The sequence below is a fragment of the Opisthocomus hoazin genome, chromosome 2 (genome assembly GCF_030867145.1).
Source record: "Opisthocomus hoazin isolate bOpiHoa1 chromosome 2, bOpiHoa1.hap1, whole genome shotgun sequence".
NCBI lineage: Eukaryota > Metazoa > Chordata > Aves > Opisthocomiformes > Opisthocomidae > Opisthocomus > Opisthocomus hoazin.
Genome location: NC_134415.1, coordinates 26,602,157 through 26,623,345, shown reverse-complemented (window position 1 = coordinate 26,623,345; position 21,189 = coordinate 26,602,157). Strand labels below are relative to the sequence as shown.

Here is a 21,189-nt window from a genome sequence, read left to right as displayed (position 1 = left end):
GCGGTTTCCAAGCGCTCCGAGCCCCTCGGCCCCCGGGGGAGAACCGGTGAGGGGCCGAGCCCCGCCGCAGCCGCCCCGGGCCGGTGACGAGGGCGCGGTGAAGCGCTGAGCTCCCGGTGCGGGCGGGCTCCCCGGCCGGCCGCCCGCCCTCAGACGATGGCGCTGCAGCACCGGGCTTGCGGAGCGGCGGCGCAGGGCGGCGGCGCACGGCAGGGGGCGCTGCGCGGAGGTCCGGCGGTGGCGGGCGCGGGTGTGCGGTGCGCGGGAGGCGGCGGGAGGGCCGGTGCTGCACAGCCGTGCCGGTCCCGGCGGAGGCATGAGGAGTGCGGGGCGGGCGGGGAGCGGCGCGGCAGAGCGCGGGGCGGCGCGGCCCTGAGCGGAGCCTCCGCGCCGCGCTCCCGCAGAGCGACTATGGCCGGGGGAAGGCGAGGGCTGGTGGCGCCTCAGAACACGTTTCTGGAGAACATCGTGCGAAGGTCTAACGGTAAGGGGGGACCGCGCCCCGGGGCTGAGGGCGAGCTCTCACCGCGGCGAAGCAGCCCGCCGCCTCCTCGGCGGGGGCAGCCCCGGGCGAGGGGCGTTGAGCCCCGGCGGCGGTTCCACCGGAGCGGCGCATCCAGGTGCCGGGGCCGACGCCGGTGCCGCCGGCCGGGCGATCCGCCCGAGCCCTGCGGAGAGCGCCCGGCCAGGGCAGCGCGGCGGCCGCCCCCGGGCCGGGCTCCGGCTGCAGGTGCGCCGGCACGGCGGGGCGGCCCGAGCAGAGCCGCCGGCCGGGCTGCGCCCGGTGCCGGGCGAGATCGGCGCCGAGGGGCGAGCGGGGGGGAGCGCCGGGGCCTGACCCGGCGGCGGGGGGCGAGGGGGGTCCGGGGGCTTCGGGCGGGGAGGCGGTGCGGGAGTCAAGATGGTCCCTGCGAGGGGAGAGCCCGGCGAGGGCCGCCTGGCCGAGTTGGAAGGGAAGGTTTGCCGTGAGTGAGGAGAGAGTTTGCCATTTTGAGGGCCGAGGGTACATAATTTTTGTTTTTCCCTAGTGCGCTGCAACCGGGTCTTTCCCCTGGAAAGCTGTGGCGCGGAAAATGCCTCGAATTTCCCAATGTCGTGCAAGTGTGCGTTAATGTTACCCAGATTCTTCCACTGAGGGACTTCCCAAAAGCTGCTCCCTCAGCGAGCCTGCGGCCGGCCGTGTCTCTGTGTAAACCTGGGCATGGGCATTTTGTTCGAGCTCTGAGCCCAAGTTCTGCCGTTCTCAGGGCTCCCATTGACTTCGGTGGGGTTGCTTAAGGGATTAAGAACTTGTAGCGTGATTGAGACTATGGAGGATCAAGCTCCTTTTGAAGACCAGACAAGACAAGTTAATTATGTAAAATGTACTCCCCTTCTTCTGATAAGGCAGAGACAATTAACTGTCTTGATAAGCAGCTAAAAACTCAAATTATCCAAAGATTTTTTTTTAATCAGGTGATGTTATTGGAGAAATAGCCTTTGGTAAGACCGTGTTTTCACATAGAATTGTAAGACTGTTTTTATAGGTTGTTTTTCTCTGCAACTTTCCTATAGAAGGGAAGGGGTTGGAAGCTGCATTCCTGAAATAATACTCTGATTCTTCCAGTGAATCTTGCCCTCTTTTTTAAAAAAATGAAACATTGCATTTCATCACATGCAGGCTGCTTCTGTAATCTTACAACACCAGTTATCTAAGGTTTTATGCAAAACTGTCTTAAGTTTGTAGATTATTTTCTTCATTAAAACCCGATTTTTTCTTTTGACTTCCAGTGCCAAAACCTTGGTGCAGTAAATCGGTTGAGGTTTGGAGGTGAGGGGAATCATGCAGCAGAAGCTGTGCTCTGTTTCCTTCTCTCTTCCCCTGTTATTAACAACGTGTCATAACAGTGTGGTGCTAGGCAGCACAGGTGGAATGACAGCACTCCATTTCCAAATGCTCAGTGAGTCCTGAGGGCTGTAATCAATACAAATTTTTAGGTTAAGCCTGGTAGGAAGTGATGCACAGTTCAGATATATTAGGAGAAGCTTAGGGAAGTGAGTCAGGTTTAGAAGCCCACTTCTTCTGTAATAAGCCTTCTAGTTTTTGCTGAACCCAGTCCAGCTTTGCTGTAAATGTGATGCCGTCACACATGAGTGGTGTGTGAATCAGTTCTAACGTGGGACCATCAGCCTCTTCTAACCTCTGTCTCTTCCAGGAGACAAGGTTAGTCTCTACTCTCCTTATGAGGCAGGGCCGTGCTGGCCAGCAGGGAAACATGCTGTTTCCTTGTTGTGTGGCTCGTCTTGGACTGCCTACTTGGCCTTTGAGTGATTTGGGATGCCCACAGGATGAGTGCTTAAAAGAACCCATAAAGCTTGAGGTTTGGCTCCCCCTTCTTGGCTTTATTTGGCTGGGTAGTAATGCGACCCACAATGAAACTATCTAGGCCGTTTGGGATTTGCCAAATCAACCTTGGGCTTGTTGTCAAACCGTGTTTGCTGGCACATGCAAGCAAGTGAAGTAGTGCCAACAGATACTGAGTTGATACAGGAATATTCCTAACTGGGGGAGGACTGCCTTTGAAAGGAGAGGAATTTGGTCATAGAACAGAATCAGATACTGAATAAGTGCTTCACTTAAAGGTACTGGTATATGACATGCATCCACAGTCACAGGTGAGCTGTGGACAACACATTCTGGCTACGTGTTCTGTTTTGGGGCAGGGGGTGTTAACTCGGTGAAAGAGGCCGTATGGTAATAACAAAGCAATTAGCATGCAACCACTTTTGGAAGCATTGCTTTAAGGACAGCACTAATTATACTTTTTTTTTTTTTTTTTTTTTTTTACCAGCAGTTTAACAAGTAATTTTTTGAACAGCTTTTCATACTAGATGTGGGACTGATAAGCTGATGCACCTTCAGTGGCTAAAAGTAATAGCAGTGTGCATAGGCATGCAAGTTCAGGGTTTCTCCTCTAGGGTTAGTATTTTGCTCGTGTTTGTATCACACCATCTGCAGCAAGACTCACCTCAAACTCCATTGGTCTGAATCATCTCCTTTAGAGTTATTAGGGACAAGAGTTTCTTCTTAGGTTGCAAATCGGCTGAAATGGGTTCTTGTGCACTAAATGCCAGCCAAAAGAGCTATGCTAGTGTTAGAAGCTGCACAGTATTTCCTCTGCACATGTTGGAGTAAAGAAAGAATGGAGGATTTCTCGGCCCATCCTGGGATGGGATGGCCTTAAGATAGCGCACACAGAGGAAAGAATATATAAAACGTCATCCACTGAGACCTGTGGACCTCATCTGGTCCTTTGTGATTTCTTCTCACAAGAGGACCTTTTGCATGAAGTGTGAACTTAAAGTTCTTCTTTGAAACGAGGGACACCATAATCTTGCTTGGCTTGTATGTAAGGTTTAATAGCCATGTTTCCATACTAGCCGTGTAGAGCTAGAAAAGTAAATGTTGCATGTAGTGCTTGGTTGACAAAAATTTGTTTGAAGCATTGAAATATTTGAAGACAGAACACCCAGTGGAACAGAAAATGAGCCCATGCTGTAAACCAGTGCAATATGTAAAGAATCACTAGCTCCTGATGGTTACTGCTAATGTGATATTAATGTTTTTCTCGGGTGATGTAGTGCACCCACAGTATACAAGCACTATAACGAGAACAGTTATAATCTTGGTTCATGGCCAAGGCACCCAATTCAAATGGTGCAATATGTTATAGAGAATACTGATTCTTGGTGATATTCCAATGGTTTATCAATAATGGGAGGCGAAAATACTTTGCAGTTTATGTAAATGCCAGATAGATTCTGCAGTCCTTCCTTGGTCAAAATTCTCACTGAAGTATGTGATAACTGTGCATGTGTAAGGGTGGCAAAAGCAAGCCCTGTGTTTACATGTCTTTGGAATTCCAGTGAAAGTCATAGACACTTTTCTGATTTACTGACAACACGAGTAGGTTGGATGAAGGGGATGTTAGAGGGCACAAGGCTCGTGTGAATTTGGTCTTGCTTTCACTAGATTCTGTGGGAACGCCCTAAGGTTGGAAGCAAACCTGCACCCTTTGATGGAGAATGTAGCAGGTTCCCTGTAGAGGGAAAGAAAAAGCACCTTCAGACACAAATCCTGAGAATAAGAGACGTTTCCATGATTTATGGCATTACTTTCATTGGAGACTATAAAGTCCCAGTACAATAAACATTCTGCAACCTGGGCATGCTAACCTTGTACCATTGCCTGAGACCTAGGAGAGAAATAAACTCCATTATAAACAGCTCTGAAACTGGTTTTGTGTTCAGCCAGAGAGAAATACAAAGGAAAGTAACAGAGAATTAAGAACTGAACCGAGTTTTATTTTCATACTTTTGCACTTGAATAAAATGTTCATTGAAGTGAAATGTTTGCAAAGGATCCTTAACCTGTCATTGCTGTGTCTGCTGCAGCCTGGCCCTGCCGGCCTTCCCTTCAAAACCTGAAGCAGTGAGCAGCATGGTAGGGAGATGCAGACCTGGCTGCAGCTAGTGCGATGTGGGTCCAGCAGCAGTATAGACATGCTTCCCCAAACATAGGGTTTACTGTCTGAAGGACTGTGGGTCACTTTCAGACTACTGAGCTGTTATGTTGTTGTATGAACACATCATGCTGTGCATCACTCTTCCATATGTGATGTGCCAAAGGCAGTCAGGTCCTGGGCTTCACTGGGGTACCCCATACCAGTGCAACACTTTTGGTAAATAGCATCAGTCCTCAAGAAAGTATTTTCATGCTGAGAACAGGACTGCTTTTGATGAAATTAACAAGCGCATTTTTGGGGTGGACTATACTTTTTTGTTTCCTTTTGACAGAATATGTTTGGTTTCCTGACAGTTCATAAATTTGCATAATTATCAATGGCTGTTCAAACAAGCACCGGGTGAAATTCATTATTTGCAGAGGACCAGCTCAGAGGCCTTGTGCTGCAGGTAAATTACATCCTAGTATGATCTAGTGAGGTTCTATTGAATGCAGAAATGCATTTTAGTGACTGTTTTAGACATGGAAGTACTGAAAAGGGTGAAGTTAACTGTGCACAGGGAACAGCAATATGGAGGTGTTCCTTATGAGGTGCAATGTCTGGATTAAGCTATCCTAGTTCTTAAAGCTCCCAAACAGGCTGACTTGGAAGGCTGTAGCAGATATGCAGGAGTTTTTCTGCTCAATGCTGCCGGTTTAAAATCTCATCCACCTTCCAGACTTCAGTGGGTTAATTTCAGCATAAATAACCCAATTTAATGGATTAGGAGGTCTGGCCTGGAGAATGCTTCCCTTGCCCTGCATGGAAAGCTCTTTGCCAGAGCCACACCTTGCAAAAAGTGCATGGAAAACTGCTCAGTCAATAATAAGATGGTGCTATATGTATGAAGTGCCTTGAGCTGAAGGTTTTGTTTCTCTTGCCATTACTATGGCTTGCCCTGTGCAAGGCAGAGTGAGTGTTACCCTCTACAAATCTGGCATCCGGTATTTGAATCTCAGTCTGTACTCTTTTGTATCTAAACCTGTAAGACCCAGTTTATTCAAGATTTCTTGTAAAATCACTTATGGCTGACTGAAGTCCACGAGTGTAAGTCTGTGTGTTGGCACTGATTAAAACAAGACCTTTAGCTGTGAAAGCAGCACACCTTCACAAATCACAAGGGGTCAAATTGTTAGGTTCCGTGTTAAGGCCATTTTCCCAAATTGAGAATGAAACAAAGGAAAGAGTTTTGTGTCTTCCTGATCTTCCTTTTCTAAGTTAACAGCTGTGGAGTTATGTTTATTTTCATCCATGTTTTTCATACAGTTGGTCAGTACATCAAAATATCTATTTGCTGTTGACGTTTTTTTTCTCAGCATCACTTGAGTCGAATATAAAATAATTTTTTGCTGACTTTTACTAGTCCAGAAGCTTCTAGTTTGGTGTGTGTATCTTTATGCATTTAGAAATGTACGACCTGATTTCCTTAAAACGACTTTTATAGATAGTAAGAAAAAAACTGTACAACACAGAGATGATAGATAATGTGTTTTAAAATTAATGTTCTGAAAGCTGAAGGAATTCTACTGTGATAATTCAACATATCAGTCCATTTCTGCATTAATCCTAGAACAAGATCATAAAACAAATCTTAATGAAAGCCATTCATTGGAGAATTTGTTAATGCATTTTTGTAACTCATATAGCTAAAAGTGAGCAGGGAGTTAGATCTTGTCAAATGCTCTTAAGGATTTTGATGGCTGTAGCTATAATCAGTAAATCAAATGGCTTCTTTAAACTCATGGAAGACCCATATAATTAATGCAACTAAACCATGCTTTTTCCTGGTTTTCTTTTAAGAGGAGATGGGGGAGGAAAACCCCCCTAACCAATTAAATGGTGAAGTCTCACTTCTAAGCTGTATTTTTGTCCTTTATTAAGAATGGTGCCATGTAGGACTCTTACAGCTGATGAACTTTCTAATTTCTGAAAATTATCTCATGCTAATGTCACATGTCTAAATGTATTTTTTTCTTTTTTTTTTTTAATTTCTCTGTGTGGACAGTACTTCAGGGATAGGCAAGGAATGATGCTATGCAGAAAATACATGTGACAGCTTCTGTGCACTTTCCATTTTAGCTATTCTTGTTCCATTGTTCTGCACTGATTTGTTTTATATTTTAAAAATACAAATAATTATGAAGATTTTACAGCTACTAGTGTTGGAAGAATGTATTCTTTTCAATTTAAACTTTTCTAATGGTAGAGGCCTACTGTGAAATATTTCCTATAACAATGCAAAATAACAAATGTTGAGATGGAACCAGTAGTTGTTATCTATACTGCTGGCTGAAATTAACATTAATTTTCTGTAATGATCCTGAGTCACTTGAAGTTGTTGTTTTAGTTAGTGTCTCTTTTTTTATTTGTGGTAAGTGTGATGAAATGCATTTTTTAATAATTCTTTTCAGCCTGTACGTGCACTAGGCTCTGGAGTACACACGACAGTGCAAGTCATGTTTGAATAAAGCACGAAATGCCTGCATGTAGTGGATTGTGTTCATGCTTTAGCAGTCAAGGAGCTTTTAAATCCTTTTTTGTTTTTGTAAAATAAATAGTTATATGAAACTTTTATAAAACATGTAAGCCCAAATTAACCTATTGATAGGATTTTATAATATGTTTTGTGTAGAGTGAAGCTACAGCTTAAAATAATTTGGTCTCAATATTAAGGATATACATTTTTGAGGCCCCTATATCATCCATCCTATAGAGAGATCAAGTTGTTCAATGGGGTATTTAAACATTGATGCACTCCCACTCTAGGAATGAATACAAGAAGATACTGAGTGGATGTGTGTAGCCATGTAACACGATTGGCTTCTGCAGGAGAATGTAAGTGGAAGAGCAGAATTTTGTCCTATTACTCTTATTCTACTATGTGAATAGCCTTTTGATCCTTTGAGCAGCTCTGTACTTGCTTTGAATACAGTTACAGCACTTCTGTTGAGATGAAAATTTAGTTGGTTCCTGTGTCTTTCCTCCCTGAAGTGTGAGCCTTGAATCCCATGTATGCGAATGAAGGATTGAGTAGATGCTTGAAATTCAGTTTGACTTGTTTGTGCTAATTTAGGACCATATTTTGATCTCAGAAGTTACACTTCACAGTGCAACCAATCCATGTGACTAAATCTGCTGGTTTACTTTTTTCAGAGCTAAGACTAAACACGAGTAAAAATTCATGGATACCTATCCTATGCAAATTGTTAAAGCAAAATCACAATATGAGCTGTGTGATTGTAGCAATTTTGACAGGCCTACTTACAAACAATGTTCTATTTTGGTGCATTGTGTTCCTTACCAAAAATGAACCCATCTCTTTTTTTCCCTGTATCCAAATGATGCTACTTGTGATGCAAAGTCACAAGTTTGTAAATACCAGAATTGTTTAGAAACTCATCTGTCCCTTGTGCTTACACTCTATGATACAGTCTTTAATCATGCAACAGTTGCACGTGATTTCTGCCTGCTGCACGCTTCTTACGCTGGCTGGGCTGTAGCCCCTGTGCTGCTTTATGCCCAGCTAAGGGAACAGCAGCTAAGGCGGCTGTATCCCCTGCCCCCGTCCCCGGTGACTATGGGTAGCATTTCACTGAGAGGGGAATAAATTAGGAGCAAATCTTTTGAGTTTTTTATTTGTGTGATGTCTGTGGGAAAATATATTAACACTTTTAAGTTACATTTGTGCGTAGCACCAATCTGAGCACACTTTGGGGGCTCTGGGGGGCTTTGACAGACCTGCATACATATTTGAAAGTGCAGTGGAGACCAGCCTCTGTTACCAAGGTCTGCGCTACAGCTCACTCAGCAGAGGTTTCTTGGTTGCCCCGAGTTCTTCCTCTGTGCAGGCAGCAAAGTGGGACCGTGTCTGGCAGCATCCTGGGAATATGTCTGCCTGCTGGTCTCTGATCAGTGTGTCCCAGAGGAGGGCCCTTGTGTCACTGAAGGAACAGGGAAGGCACAACTGGTGTGCTGGCCTCTGGAAAGAGGTGGGGGGGTGTTTTGGTTTCGGCTGCCGCCGGCAACAAAAGCGCCACGCGGCCGCCCCTCCCCCCGCCGGCGTGCGGAGGAGAATGGAAGGAAAGAGGCAGAAACCGGTGGGTCGGGATAAGGGCAGTTTAACAGAACAGCAAACAGAGGGAAAACAGGAACAACAACGATACAAATAAGGAGAAAACACAACCACGAACCGTACAACAGCCGCTCTCCCGAAACAGGACCGGTGCTGCGCCCGCCCAAGCCGCGAGAGCCTTCCCGCCGCCCCCCCCCCCCCCCACCGGAACCCAGCGTGACGTCCCATGGTATGGAATACCCGGCTCTGTTAGGCCAGGTGGGGTCAGCCCCCACCCCCTGGCTGTGCCCCTTCCTGGAGTCTGGTGAAAATTAACCCTGTCCTGGCCAAACCCAGGACATTATCCACCCCTTATTCCATACCATCTACGTCATGCCCAGGTCCCCCATTGTCCGGTCGATCACCACCACTTCTCCTGTCTCCAGATATCATTCCCTTAGTCTATGGATCATCACTCTAAAGTGTCCGTTGAGTTCATTTAATCCATGACTTCAGGCTCCATCTGTCGTTACGGTCTTCCGTGGCAGGGGAGGTGATGTGTGGTGATGGGCGGTCACTTGCTGCATCCCGAGCTCACGGCTGATGTATCTGGTGCGGCCCGTGCCCACAGTCTGCAGGAGATGTTGATCTTGATGAAGTTGCTGGATGCCAGTTGTTGAAAACCAGGTCCAGTTCCATCATTGCTGTGCTCTGCTAGGTTTTCATCGAAAAAGTCCATCCTTCTTTAATCTGGACGATTCTTACTATGCTACTACTGGTACAAAATATAACAATTATAACAGTGATAACAGACAGTGACAGGGTTATTTAACAATTAACTTTATACAATTTATTTATGGACTATTCTCGCCCAAAATTAAATCCCCATGAGGTACACATCGGACTTCCCCATCCTTCCGCATTACCCACCAGGTACACCCAGGTCCTTGAGCAAAAGCAATCCCACGGACGGGCTTGCCTTTGCCCGAGGCAGGACTAACCCAAACTGTCTTCCCTAACATGTTCCGCATGTGCACTACAGGGACTTTATCCCCTTCTACTGGGCGCTGAGGTTTTGACTGGGCAGGACCAGCCCTGTTGGTGGACCCTCTGGTGTTGACCAACCAGTTGGCCTTTGCTAAATGGGTATCCCAATTTTTGAAAGTCCCACCCCCCATTGCCCTCAAAGTGGTTTTTAGCAGCCCATTGTAACGTTCAATCTTTCCAGAGGCTGGTGCATGGTAGGGGATGTGATACACCCACTCAATACCGTGTTCTTTGGCCCAGGTGTCTATGAGTCTGTTGCGAAAGTGAGTCCCGTTGTCTGACTCGATTCTTTCGGGAGTGCCATGTCGCCACAAGACTTGTTTTTCCAGGCCCAGGATGGTATTCCGGGCGGTGGCATGGGGCACAGGGTAGGTTTCCAGCCATCCGGTGGTGGCCTCCACCATTGTGAGCACATAGCGCTTGCCTTGGCGGGTTTGTGGCAGTGTAATGTAGTCAATCTGCCAAGCCTCCCCGTATTTATATTTTAGCCATCGTCCTCCATACCACTGAGGCTTTACCCGCTTGGCTTGCTTGACTGCAGCGCATGTCTCACATTCATGGATAACCTGTGCGATAGTGTCCATGGTCAAGTCCACCCCTCGGTCACGAGCCCATCTGTATGTCGCGTCTCTTCCTTGGTGGCCCGAGGTGTCATGGGCCCACCGAGCTATAAAGAGTTCACCCTTATGTTGCCAGTCCAGATCCACCTGAGCCACTTCAATCTTAGCAGCCTGATCTACCTGGTGGTTGTTTTGATGTTCTTCAGTGGCCCGACTCTTAGGGACGTGGGCGTCCACGTGACAGACTTTTACAGCCAACTGCTCTAGCCGGGCAGCAATATCTTGCCACAATGGGGCAGCCCAGATAGGTTTGCCTCTGCGCTGCCAGTTGTTCTTCTTCCATTGCTGCAGCCACCCCCACAAGGCATTGGCCACCATCCAAGAGTCGGTGTAAAGATAGAGCACTGGCCACTTCTCTCGACTGGCAATGTCTAAAGCCAGCTGGATGGCTTTCACCTCTGCAAACTGGCTTGACTCACCTTCTCCCTCGGCAATTTCCGCGACTTGTCGTGTAGGGCTCCATACAGTAGCCTTCCACCTCCGCTGCTTCCCCACAATGCGACAGGACCCATCCGTGAACAGGGCATACTGTTTCTTATCTTCTGGCAGCTGGTTATACAGTGGGGCCTCTTCAGCACGTGTCACCTCCTCCTCTGGCGATGCTCCAAAATCTTTGCCTTCTGGCCAGTCCATGATTACCTCCAGAATTCCTGGGCGACTGGGGTTTCCCATTCGGGCGCGCTGGGTGATCAGAGCGACCCACTTACTCCACGTAGCATCGGTGGCATGATGCGTAGAGGGGACCCTCTCTTTGAACATCCAGCCCAGGACCGGCAATCGTGGAGCTAGGAGGAGCTGTGCTTCAGTGCCGACCACTTCTGAAGCAGCTCGAACGCCTTCATATGCTGCCAGAATCTCTTTTTCAGTGGGAGTATAGCGGGCCTCGGATCCTTTGTATCCCCGGCTCCAGAACCCCAGGGGTCGACCTCGAGTCTCCCCTGGTGCTTTCTGCCAGAGACTCCAGGTTGGGCCATTCTCCCCGGCTGCGGTGTAGAGCACGTTTTTAACATCTTGCCCTGACCGGACTGGACCAAGGGCTACGGCATGAACTATCTCCCGTTTAATCTGTTCAAATGCCTGTCGTTGCTCAGGGCCCCATTCAAAATCATTCTTCTTCCGGGTCACGTGGTACAGAGGACTCACAATTTGGCTGTAATTTGGGATGTGCATCCTCCAAAAACCCACAACACCCAGGAAGGTCTGTGCTTCCTTTTTGCTGGTTGTTGGAGACATAGCTGCTATTTTGTTGATGACATCCATTGGGATTTGACGGCGCCCATCCTGCCATTTTATTCCCAAAAACTGGATCTCTTGAGCAGGTCCCTTGACTTTACTTCGCTTAATGGCGAAACCGGCTTTCAGAAGGATCTGAACTATTTTCTCCCCTTCCTCAAAAACTTCCTCCGCTGTGTCGCCCCATATAATGATGTCATCGATGTACTGCAGATGTTCTGGGGCTTCACCCTTTTCCAGTGCAGTCTGGATTAGTCCGTGGCAAATGGTGGGACTGTGTTTCCACCCCTGGGGCAGTCGATTCCAGGTGTACTGGATGCCCCTCCAGGTGAAAGCAAACTGTGGCCTGCACTCTGCTGCCAAAGGGATGGAGAAGAATGCATTAGCGATGTCAATTGTAGCGTACCACTTGGCTGCCTTTGACTCCAGCTGATATTGAAGTTCTAGCATGTCTGGCACAGCAGCACTCAGCGGTGGTGTGACTTCATTCAGGCCACGGTAGTCTATTGTCAGTCTCCACTCTCCAGTAGATTTTCTCACTGGCCATATGGGACTATTAAAGGGTGAGCGAGTTTTGCTGATCACTCCTTGACTCTCCAGCTGGCGGATCAGCTGATGAATGGGGAGAAGGGAGTCTCGGTTGGTACGATACTGTCGCCGGTGCACCGTTGTGGTCGCGATGGGTACCTGTTGTTCTTCAACCCTCAGCAACCCCACAACGGAAGGATCCTCCGAGAGACCAGGCAAAATGGACAGCTGTTTAATTTCTTCCGTCTCCACAGCAGCTATGCCAAAAGCCCACCGATACCCCTTTGGGTCCTTGAAATAGCCTCTCCTAAGATAGTCTATCCCAAGGATGCACGGAGCCTCGGGGCCAGTTACAATGGGGTGCTTCTGCCAGTCCTGCCCAGTGAGGCTCACTTCAGCCTCCAGTAGACTCAGCTCTTGGGACCCCCCTGTCACTCCCGAAATGCAAATGGGCTCTGACCCTTTGAACTCTGATGGCATTAAAGTACACTGTGCACCAGTGTCCACTAGAGCTTTATACTCTTGTGGATCTGACGTGCCAGGCCACCGAATCCACACCGTCCAATAGACACGGTTGTCCCTTTCCTCCACCTGGCTGGAGGCAGGGCCCCTCTAATCCTCGTCAGAGAAATTGCTGCTCACCTGCTGTAAAAATGACTTGGAGGTCCCCTCCAGAGGATCGGAATCAAGGTCAAACTGTCTACCTGGTCTGGAGAGCTGGCTTTTGGAAACTGGAGCGGCATTTTTCCTAACAGAGTCCCCTTTTGTGATTGTTTTACCTCGCAACTCACGTACTCGGGCCTCTAGACTTGAGGTGGGTTTTCCATCCCACTTCCTCATGTCCTCTCCGTGGTCACGCAGGTAAAACCACAGGGTGCCTCGGGGTGTATAGCCTCTGTATTCCCTCTCCTGAGCAGGGAAACGCTTGCCCCTAATAGCTGAGACACTGGCCCGTACAGGTGGGGAGTAGGACATGTTCTCTTTGATTTGCCGCACCTCCCGGGCCAGTTTCTCCACAGCTGAGACAAGGGAGGAAGAGAGACTTTCCTCATATTGGCGGAGTCTGACAGCCACCTCGTCCACTGTTGGTACGTCTTTACCTTTCCAGTTTACAACTGCCAGTGAGTTGGCATATGAGGAGGGTGCGCTCCGCACAAACTTCCTCCACATGGATTGTGAGCACTGGAGTTCATCTGGGTCTGTGGGTACCTGCTCATCGTCTGTGTCACAGTAAACCAGCTCCCGCACAGCTAATTCCCTCAAGTACTGAATACCCCTTTCCATATTGGTCCACTTGCCAGGATAGCATACAAAATCGTCACTGAAGGGGTACCTCTCCCTCACGCCTGACAGAAGTCTCCTCCAGAGGCTGAGGATTTGTTCCTTCTTCCCAATGGCCTTGTCAATGCCCCCATCCCTGGCCAGGGATCCCAGCTGCTTGGCTTCCTTGCCCTCTAATTCCAAGCTGCTGGCCCCGTTATCCCAGCACCGCAGCAGCCAGGTGGCAATGTGCTCGCCTGGGTGGCGGCTGAAGTCTTTCCGCATGTCTCGCAGCTCGCTCAGGGACAGGGACCGGGTGATGATCTCTGTCTCTATCTCCCGCGATGACCCTGGCTCATCGTCATCCCTCCCGGAGCGATCTGCTCTCTTTGCGTCTTTCTTTAGTTTTACGGGGGCGACTGCTACCGGCACAGGTTGGTCATTGGGCTCAGCCGCGATGCCTGCGGCTGGAGCTGGGGCTGGAGCAGCTGCTGTGCCTGCCAGGGAAACCGAGGCAGACCCTGCAGCTGTGGCAGTGGCGGTGCCAGTCTGGGGGGCTGTGACTGCCTGCTGGGCTGGAGGGGCTGCAGGGCCGGCTGGGGGGGCAGCGCCAGTTGCAGCGCCTGCCGCTTCGCTTCCCCCCCTTTCCCCTTTAAGGCACTGAACAGTGTTGAACATGGCTCGGTAGGCGTGGGCCAGACCCCAGCACATTGTGGTGATCTGTGTCTCTCTGGAGTTCCCAGGGTGGCAGCACACTTTTTTCAGATATTTTACCAGATTATCCGGATTCTGTATTTGTTCAGGGGTGAGTTTAAAACACCGGTGGTGCCCACTGCTCTAGACATCTGCCCATGCTGTCCCACACACCCAGCCACTCACAGCTATCCAGCCCCGGGGCAGGTCTCTGCAGGATGTTCTTAACGACTTGCTTAACCCTAAACAAAACCCAGAACCCGTTCAGCAGGCAGAACAAAAGGAGAGTGCTGCCCTGAGCATCCCACGGGTACTCGAAATTCTCAAAAGCAGTTAGGACCAGCCTGAGGAAGAGAGGGGGGGCGAAAGAGTGGGGGAAGGTATCCCCTTCGGCTTTCCCCACAGACTGGGTTTGATTATTAACAAAATCTAAGACATAGGATCCGAGGTACGGAAATGACCGCAGTGCCGCATGCAAATACAAGACTAATTTCATGCACAGTGATGTTATCATATCATAAGTCGATATCGTAAGGTAGAGCAAAATCATCATCCTGATCTTCTTTCCCGAGGTAACAAACAGCACGGCGGCAAACACATACAGCAAGTAAGGATTTACGTAGCAGAGATATTTGATCAAAGTCAGAAACATTTTTACCGGCGACTATTTTAACACAGAAAAATGCGTATAACAAAATTTAACAAAATGTAAGAAAGCAGTTTTAACACCCGCTGCTCAGCCCTGCCGTTATCCCCGCCCCACGTTGGGCGCCAATTTAATGTTTTGGTTTCGGCTGCCGCCGGCAACAAAAGCGCCACGCGGCCGCCCCTCCCCCCGCCGGCGTGCGGAGGAGAATGGAAGGAAAGAGGCAGAAACTGGTGGGTCGGGATAAGGGCAGTTTAACAGAACAGCAAACAGAGGGAAAACAGGAACAACAACGATACAAATAAGGAGAAAACACAACCACGAACCGTACAACAGCCGCTCTCCCGAAACAGGACCGGTGCTGCGCCCGCCCAAGCCGCGAGAGCCTTCCTGCCGCCCCCCCCCCCCCCCCCACCGGAACCCAGCGTGACGTCCCATGGTATGGAATACCCGGCTCTGTTAGGCCAGGTGGGGTCAGCCCCCACCCCCTGGCTGTGCCCCTTCCTGGAGTCTGGTGAAAATTAACCCTGTCCTGGCCAAACCCAGGACAGGGGGCTCAGTGTGGCAAGGTCCACCTGACAGGAGAGGCTGGGATGGTGCGAAGGTGAGGCAGTACAGGGGAGTGGACCGGAGGAAGCATTGCAGTAACTTGCTCGGTGCTCTTTGCTCTTTTTCGTCTGAACATGAGGAAGAACTTCTTCCCTCTGAGGGTGACGGAGCACTGGAACAGGCTGCCCAGGGAGGTTGTGGAGTCTCCTTCTCTGGAGATATTCAAGACCTGCCTGGACGCGGTCCTGTGCAGCCTGCTGTAGGTGACCCTGCTTCAGCAGGGGGGTTGGACTAGATGACCCACAGAGGTCCCTTCCAACCCCGAACATTCTGTGATTCTGTGAGATGAGCTCTCCTCAGCCAGCTAGTCTTGACCACCTGCATGTCTGTGAGGTGCTTCTTGTCCTCAGGTGTTTTGGAGGTTTGAGCTGATGGACTGTTTCGGTTAAATAAAGCACTATACGTAGCAACAAGATTCAGTTGATATGGTAGTTTTGGAGAAGCTGGGTGTTCTAGAGACTTGCTGTCGCTGTTAAAGGATCACTTATTTGGAAAGACGTTTTCTGATTCTTCTGTGATGATGTATTTTGTGAGTGAAGGAAAGTAGTGGTTTCAGTGACTGAGCAAAACCCATGCTTGCATTTTTGGAAGGAGTTAAAATGGGTTTTTTTTGTTGCTTTAAAGCAGCTGTGACTATTTTAAAGTAATAATGCAAAATGTGTCTGACATTTGCGTGTGTAAAGGCCGACATGCGGATATACTGCAGTGAACTGAACTGACTTGTGGACAGTGCAGGCTGGGAAATACAAAGTGGGGTACTTCACAAAGTAACCAGTGCTGCAGACCCTCATCATAGAAGCCCGCCCTACTCATGCAGGTAATTTTGCTGCCTTTGAGGTGCTGCAGTTCTTTCTTGTGTTTCTGTAGCATGAGGTGCTCTGTGCTGCGCTTGACGTATTTCTGTGCCTCTCAGTGGTCTTGCTCATACTGTGACGAATGTAGCACAAGCCAGAACCCCATGTCTTCTTTCTATGAGCCCACCCTCTCCAGTTCCTAGCTGAATTCTTCTTGGAGCTGATAAGACGGGCCAGTGATGCTTACAGCTTCTCCTTGTGCCAGGCAATACCGCTAACCCAATCGACATTGTGATAGAGATTGATTTCCTAGTAAGGGAGTCCTTTGAGTCCTTTCAAAGAGGTGCCTCAAGTCACTAAATAGTTTGAGTACTGCAGCTATTACGTGCACATTTTACCTCCTGTCTTTGAAGAGAATTTAGCAGTGGATTTCTTCATGGTCTTCCTCTGATCAACTCCTTTCCTGGCCTTGTTGACCCACTTGTGAGTGCCCAAGAGGCTTTGCCCTGTGATGCTCAAAGAGTTCACTAGAGCATCCCTTGTGCTTGTTGTGCAACAAAGCCACAGCTGTTTCCTGGCCTCTGGGACTTTGTGTCCCTGCAGATGGAGAGGCGATATTTGCCTCAGTGGATGTTATTTAATATTTTCTTATGCTAGGAACAATTGTTTAACAGATTATGAGCTGTCTCCAAGCAGCACATTGTCAGGGACATCAATGCAATTGAATGTAAATGATAGGAATGAGGACAGCCCTTCTACCTCCAGGTTATCTGTCAGAATAAACTATACAGGGGAGTCATAAGTGGGAGTCCTTAATTTATGCTGTATCCTGCCAGTGTTCACACAGGCAAAGCACCATTGTCAGAGACACGCCTGAAGAAATGCAGGCGTGCTCTCCATGTAGGCAGAGAACCACCGTTGTGTCATTGTTTTGTCTTTAAAGAGATCTGTGAAGAGGAGTGAGTAACTGGAAAGAAATTGCTATTTGTCTCTAAGACCCTTTCTTTGCAGATGCTGGGACTCCCACTCTGCGGGCTGTTAGGCCACAGCGAGTTTTAAAAAAAAACAAAAAGTGGGTACAGGCAGTTTGGAAACCACCAATGCAGATTGTCTCTCCCTTTGCAACAAAATCAGGAACAAAGGAACTGATCATCCTCAGCCTAGTAGCCTCCCAAGGAAAGCTGGTGTTGGGTTGTAAACCTCTTTCCTGGGCTAGCAGTTTGGATGGTGCTATGCTATAGCCCCTTCAGCTGCCCGGCTGCTGTGCTTGCAGGGCCAACGACTTCTCTGCAGGCTTTCAGCTACATGGGTAGTTTCCTAGCACTGATCTCTGCAGGGACTTTTTTTGGATCAAGGGCAAGCACTAAAAAAGTGTGGCAATGGAGTTGGAAGAGCAAGTCCAGAGATGAGTCAGGGGTGTGGTGTTGATTCCAGAGAATGGATCCAACTTCAGCATTTACTTGCTGTGTGTTTGTGAGCTCTGGAAAGCCTGGATCAAAGAAGGGTGAAGATGCATGAAATGGGAACTAGCTAGAAATGAGAAAACAGTGGGATCATCAAAATCTCTGACTTGCTTTTTGGATTAATAGGTGCCCAAGTTTCTGCCTTTAAAGTGTTGTAGATACATAAAGATCTCTCAGCTTGGTTTTAACTTGCAACTGAACCCAGCCTGGACTGTCCAGTGAAGCAATCTACCTCCACCTCCTGGAGAGGCTCATCCAACATAGACCAACAGGATTGCCTAATAGGGATGCATGAAATAAAACAGCTAAGTCACACTGTCTTAAATTAAAACTCATATGGTGAGGATGCTGGCATCTGTTCTCTTCAGTAGCTTGATAATTAGAATGGTCATTCAGGAGTTGAAATGAAGGCTAAGCTTTCACTGCCCTCAGGTAACCCCATGTCTCGTAGGAGAACACACAAACTGCTAGGTTGTCAGCAGGGAGGGAAATATTTGCGTGTTCTCTAAGCATTCTTTGGAAAGTGCCAGTCCAAAAAAATCAGGCTTCATTGGGCCAAAAGGTAAGCAAGTGGGAACGTGATTCTTTAGCTCCTGTAATAATGGCAAAGAATCTTGGGTATTATCTGTGACAACTGGGCTTATGTTAAAATATTAGGTATCAGAAAGGGGAAAAAAAACCCCTTAAAATATCCCCTTTATTCATTCTTTTCCATAGTTTAACTTGGGCAGGTTTCTATTTGCTGTGCTAATGTTTTTCAGTTCTATCTCACCAGCACTGTGCACTGAGCTTCCAGCTCCAGAGCCTCTGAGAGCTGGGCATCTAGGGGCTAGGCTGTAGCAGTCTCATCTTTTGGTGCTTAAATCCCCTTGTGGACTTAGTGACTTGTTTTTACCTGTAAAAAGGGGATAAGAGCACTGTCGTACCTCACAGAAGCATTGCAAGGCTGGATAAAAGCAGGATTAGCACTGCAATGGTCATCAGAAAAGAGGCCTAGATAGCTTTTAAGAAAAAAGAGGTTATTTGTCCAAAGACAATGTTGAGGCTTAAATGTGAAAGGAAGGCCACGGTTTACGTTAATAGAAACTCTTGAAAAAGCTCTTGAGGAAGTGGAGAGAAGGGTAGGTTACCTTTTGAGAAGGGGAGACAGTGAGAAGAGATGCATGCATGAAGCAACACCATTCAGATCAGGGCGAGACCTGGCCTAACATTTGTATATGCATATTTTTTTGTCATTTTTTTGTACTTCCTGATGAAAATTTAAAAACATCCTAACACAGTACAATGCAGTGTTTATAACAGACACTCAAAAGCACTTGCTTTAGCAATGAGAAATGACTTGGCTTACTTATTCATAGGAAGGGGTAAAAGACCTGTATTGTTTTTGGAACAAAGTGCTTCAACCAAGCAAAAACCATGGTATTCAAAAGAGGCTGTGAGAAACAAAGCAGTTAAAATGTCCTGAAGTTATACTACTGGTGTATTTCATTCTAAAGAGTCTATAAAGATACACTTCATCATGCTCATAGGACTGGGCAGTGGATTTAGATAGCTGGAGGAGTTTTTTATTTAAATCCACTTGAAGTTTGCAACAGGACAAAAGATTCTGAAAGTTGAAATAAACAAACCTTTTTGCAATGAATAGGTAAAATGTTTGTGTGTCTTGGTTGCAGGAAGCATTAATGAGGGCTGTGTTGGGGGTAGATCCTGAAAAGCACACGGTGTAGTGGACTCCCTGAAAGGCTCCCCTTAAGTATGAAAGCCTGTTAATCTCATGTGGCTGTCTGGCCTGACTTTCAGAAGCCAGGGGGTCTTTGCAGCTGTGAAAGGAGCCACCACCTCCTCCTGCCTGCCAGTGCCCAAGCAGCCGCAGCACTGCTGTCTGTCCTGGTGCAGGTGTAGTTGGTTGACTGCACAAGAGCCGAAGCAGCAGAGAAAAGCAAGGTCTGGGCACAGCATTGAGTATGTTTGTCATTTGAACTAGATATCAATCATAAAAAAGGTAGCACTCACAGATCCAGTGAGAGTGGAGGTGTGAATCCTGCTCAGTTTTTTTCTTACTGATTGAAACTCCTCCTGGCCTGTACAGCAAAGTTCTTTCTACTGGTGCGAGTACTAGGCCTAGTTGTGTGGTGTCTAGTTTGGAGCACGGTGCCGTACACGTCACACGAGAAGTATTTGAGCTTGTGTGGCCGGCAGCGAAGGCTGTACTGAGAGGAGCCACTGTGTCTAGAGTCAGAGAGGAGAAATATTGCCCATGTGCTGTTTTGGCTGTGTGTAAGAGGCTTCACATTCAAACTGAGTGTCATGGTACATCAGTGTGTGTGGCAGAGAGGGAAACAGCTTGGTGAATCTGTCCACAGTCAAGGGATGAATTTTACCTGCTTAACCATCATGTGTTTCACTTGCATAAAATCATCCTCTTAAGCTTTGCATAAGTAATTAATGTTTTAAATAAGACTTCACATTAAAACCGGGAATAATCCTGTTGACTGCAGTGGGAACAGTAGCTGGGAAAAACTGTGCAGGGACTGGAGCAATTGGATTCCAAAATGAGTATTTCCTCTAATGCAGCCACAGCCTTGTCTAATGTCTAACTGATGTGTTCTTTCAAACAGATACGAATTTTGTCTTGGGTAATGCCCAGATAGTGGATTGGCCCATTGTCTACAGCAACGATGGATTTTGCAAGCTATCAGGATATCACAGAGCAGAAGTTATGCAAAAAAGCAGCACCTGCAGGTATTTGAGAACAGATTTATTTTCTGTTAAATAGCTTGTAGTGTTGTGCTTGCTGCTTGAGGAGAAAAGTAATCTGTTTATTCCAGTTTTGTCTTTTATCTCCTGGGGCTGCATGTGTCAAATATACTTTCCAGGTGAAACAAAATCAAAGAAGGGCTATTTCTAAATAGGTCCTTTTCACACTGTAAACAAATGGCTTTCTGTCTTTGTCTAGTCTCTGACTTGAATTTCTTGCCTTATTTGCAGTTTTATGTATGGAGAGCTGACAGACAAAGATACAATTGACAAGGTCCGGCAAACGTTTGAGAACTATGAGATGAACTCCTTTGAAATCTTGATGTACAAGAAGAACAGTAAGTAGTTGATTGGTTCATTCGTTAACATAGGTGTGTAAGTTGTTTTAAATTATAGTGTAAACTGCAAGTCTCTCAGCCTGGAGGACTGTGCTTTATCTAGGGCTAAATAAGCCCCAGTTCTACCAGTTGATCTACAAAGGAGAAATGAGAACATTAGGGGTGAAAGTCACTCAGGGAGGCAGACGAAGCTCTCTAATTTGTTCTGACATTTAGAGCAGTTTGTGTGTAATGCTTTAAGACAACATTCAAGATTCCATCAGCAATGATAATACACAAGCTAGGTTTGTGCAAATGGTTTCCAGTACAGAGAACATACTTAATTTTTAAAAATATAGCAAAGCTAGTATTTAGATGTAGTTTCGGAATAAAAAGAACACATATTTTGTTCTAGAAGCTAAACTACTTCTGACATTTTCAGATGAAACTGTCTTTAGTTTTGGACAAAAATCCCTTAATTGGGATATGATTTTTTTTTGTACGAATTTCGGTCTGTCTCCAACTGCCCTTGTCAGCAGATGAACTACTTGCCCCAAACTTGTTGCCCCATCTAGTTTGGACTGTGTCATGGCACAGTTATTTTAATCTACTTAATGTGACCTGAAA

The 21,189-nt window shown here is 47.4% G+C and overlaps 1 protein-coding gene across 3 annotated transcripts in view; it reads left to right on the top strand.

Moving 5' to 3' along the window:
* The first annotated feature begins 335 nt into the window (after positions 1-335).
* KCNH1 (potassium voltage-gated channel subfamily H member 1) overlaps positions 336-21,189 on the top strand; it is a 206,909-nt gene continuing 186,055 nt past the window's right edge. For all 3 annotated transcript variants that reach the window (XR_012763082.1, XM_075412947.1, XM_075412948.1), the window contains exons 1-3: positions 336-484; positions 20,107-20,230; positions 20,477-20,583. Coding sequence is in view for 2 of the 3 variants with exons in the window: in XM_075412947.1 (XP_075269062.1) it covers positions 412-484; positions 20,107-20,230; positions 20,477-20,583 (304 nt within the window). In the remaining variant the exon portion in view is untranslated. The remainder of the gene's footprint in view (positions 485-20,106; positions 20,231-20,476; positions 20,584-21,189) is intronic.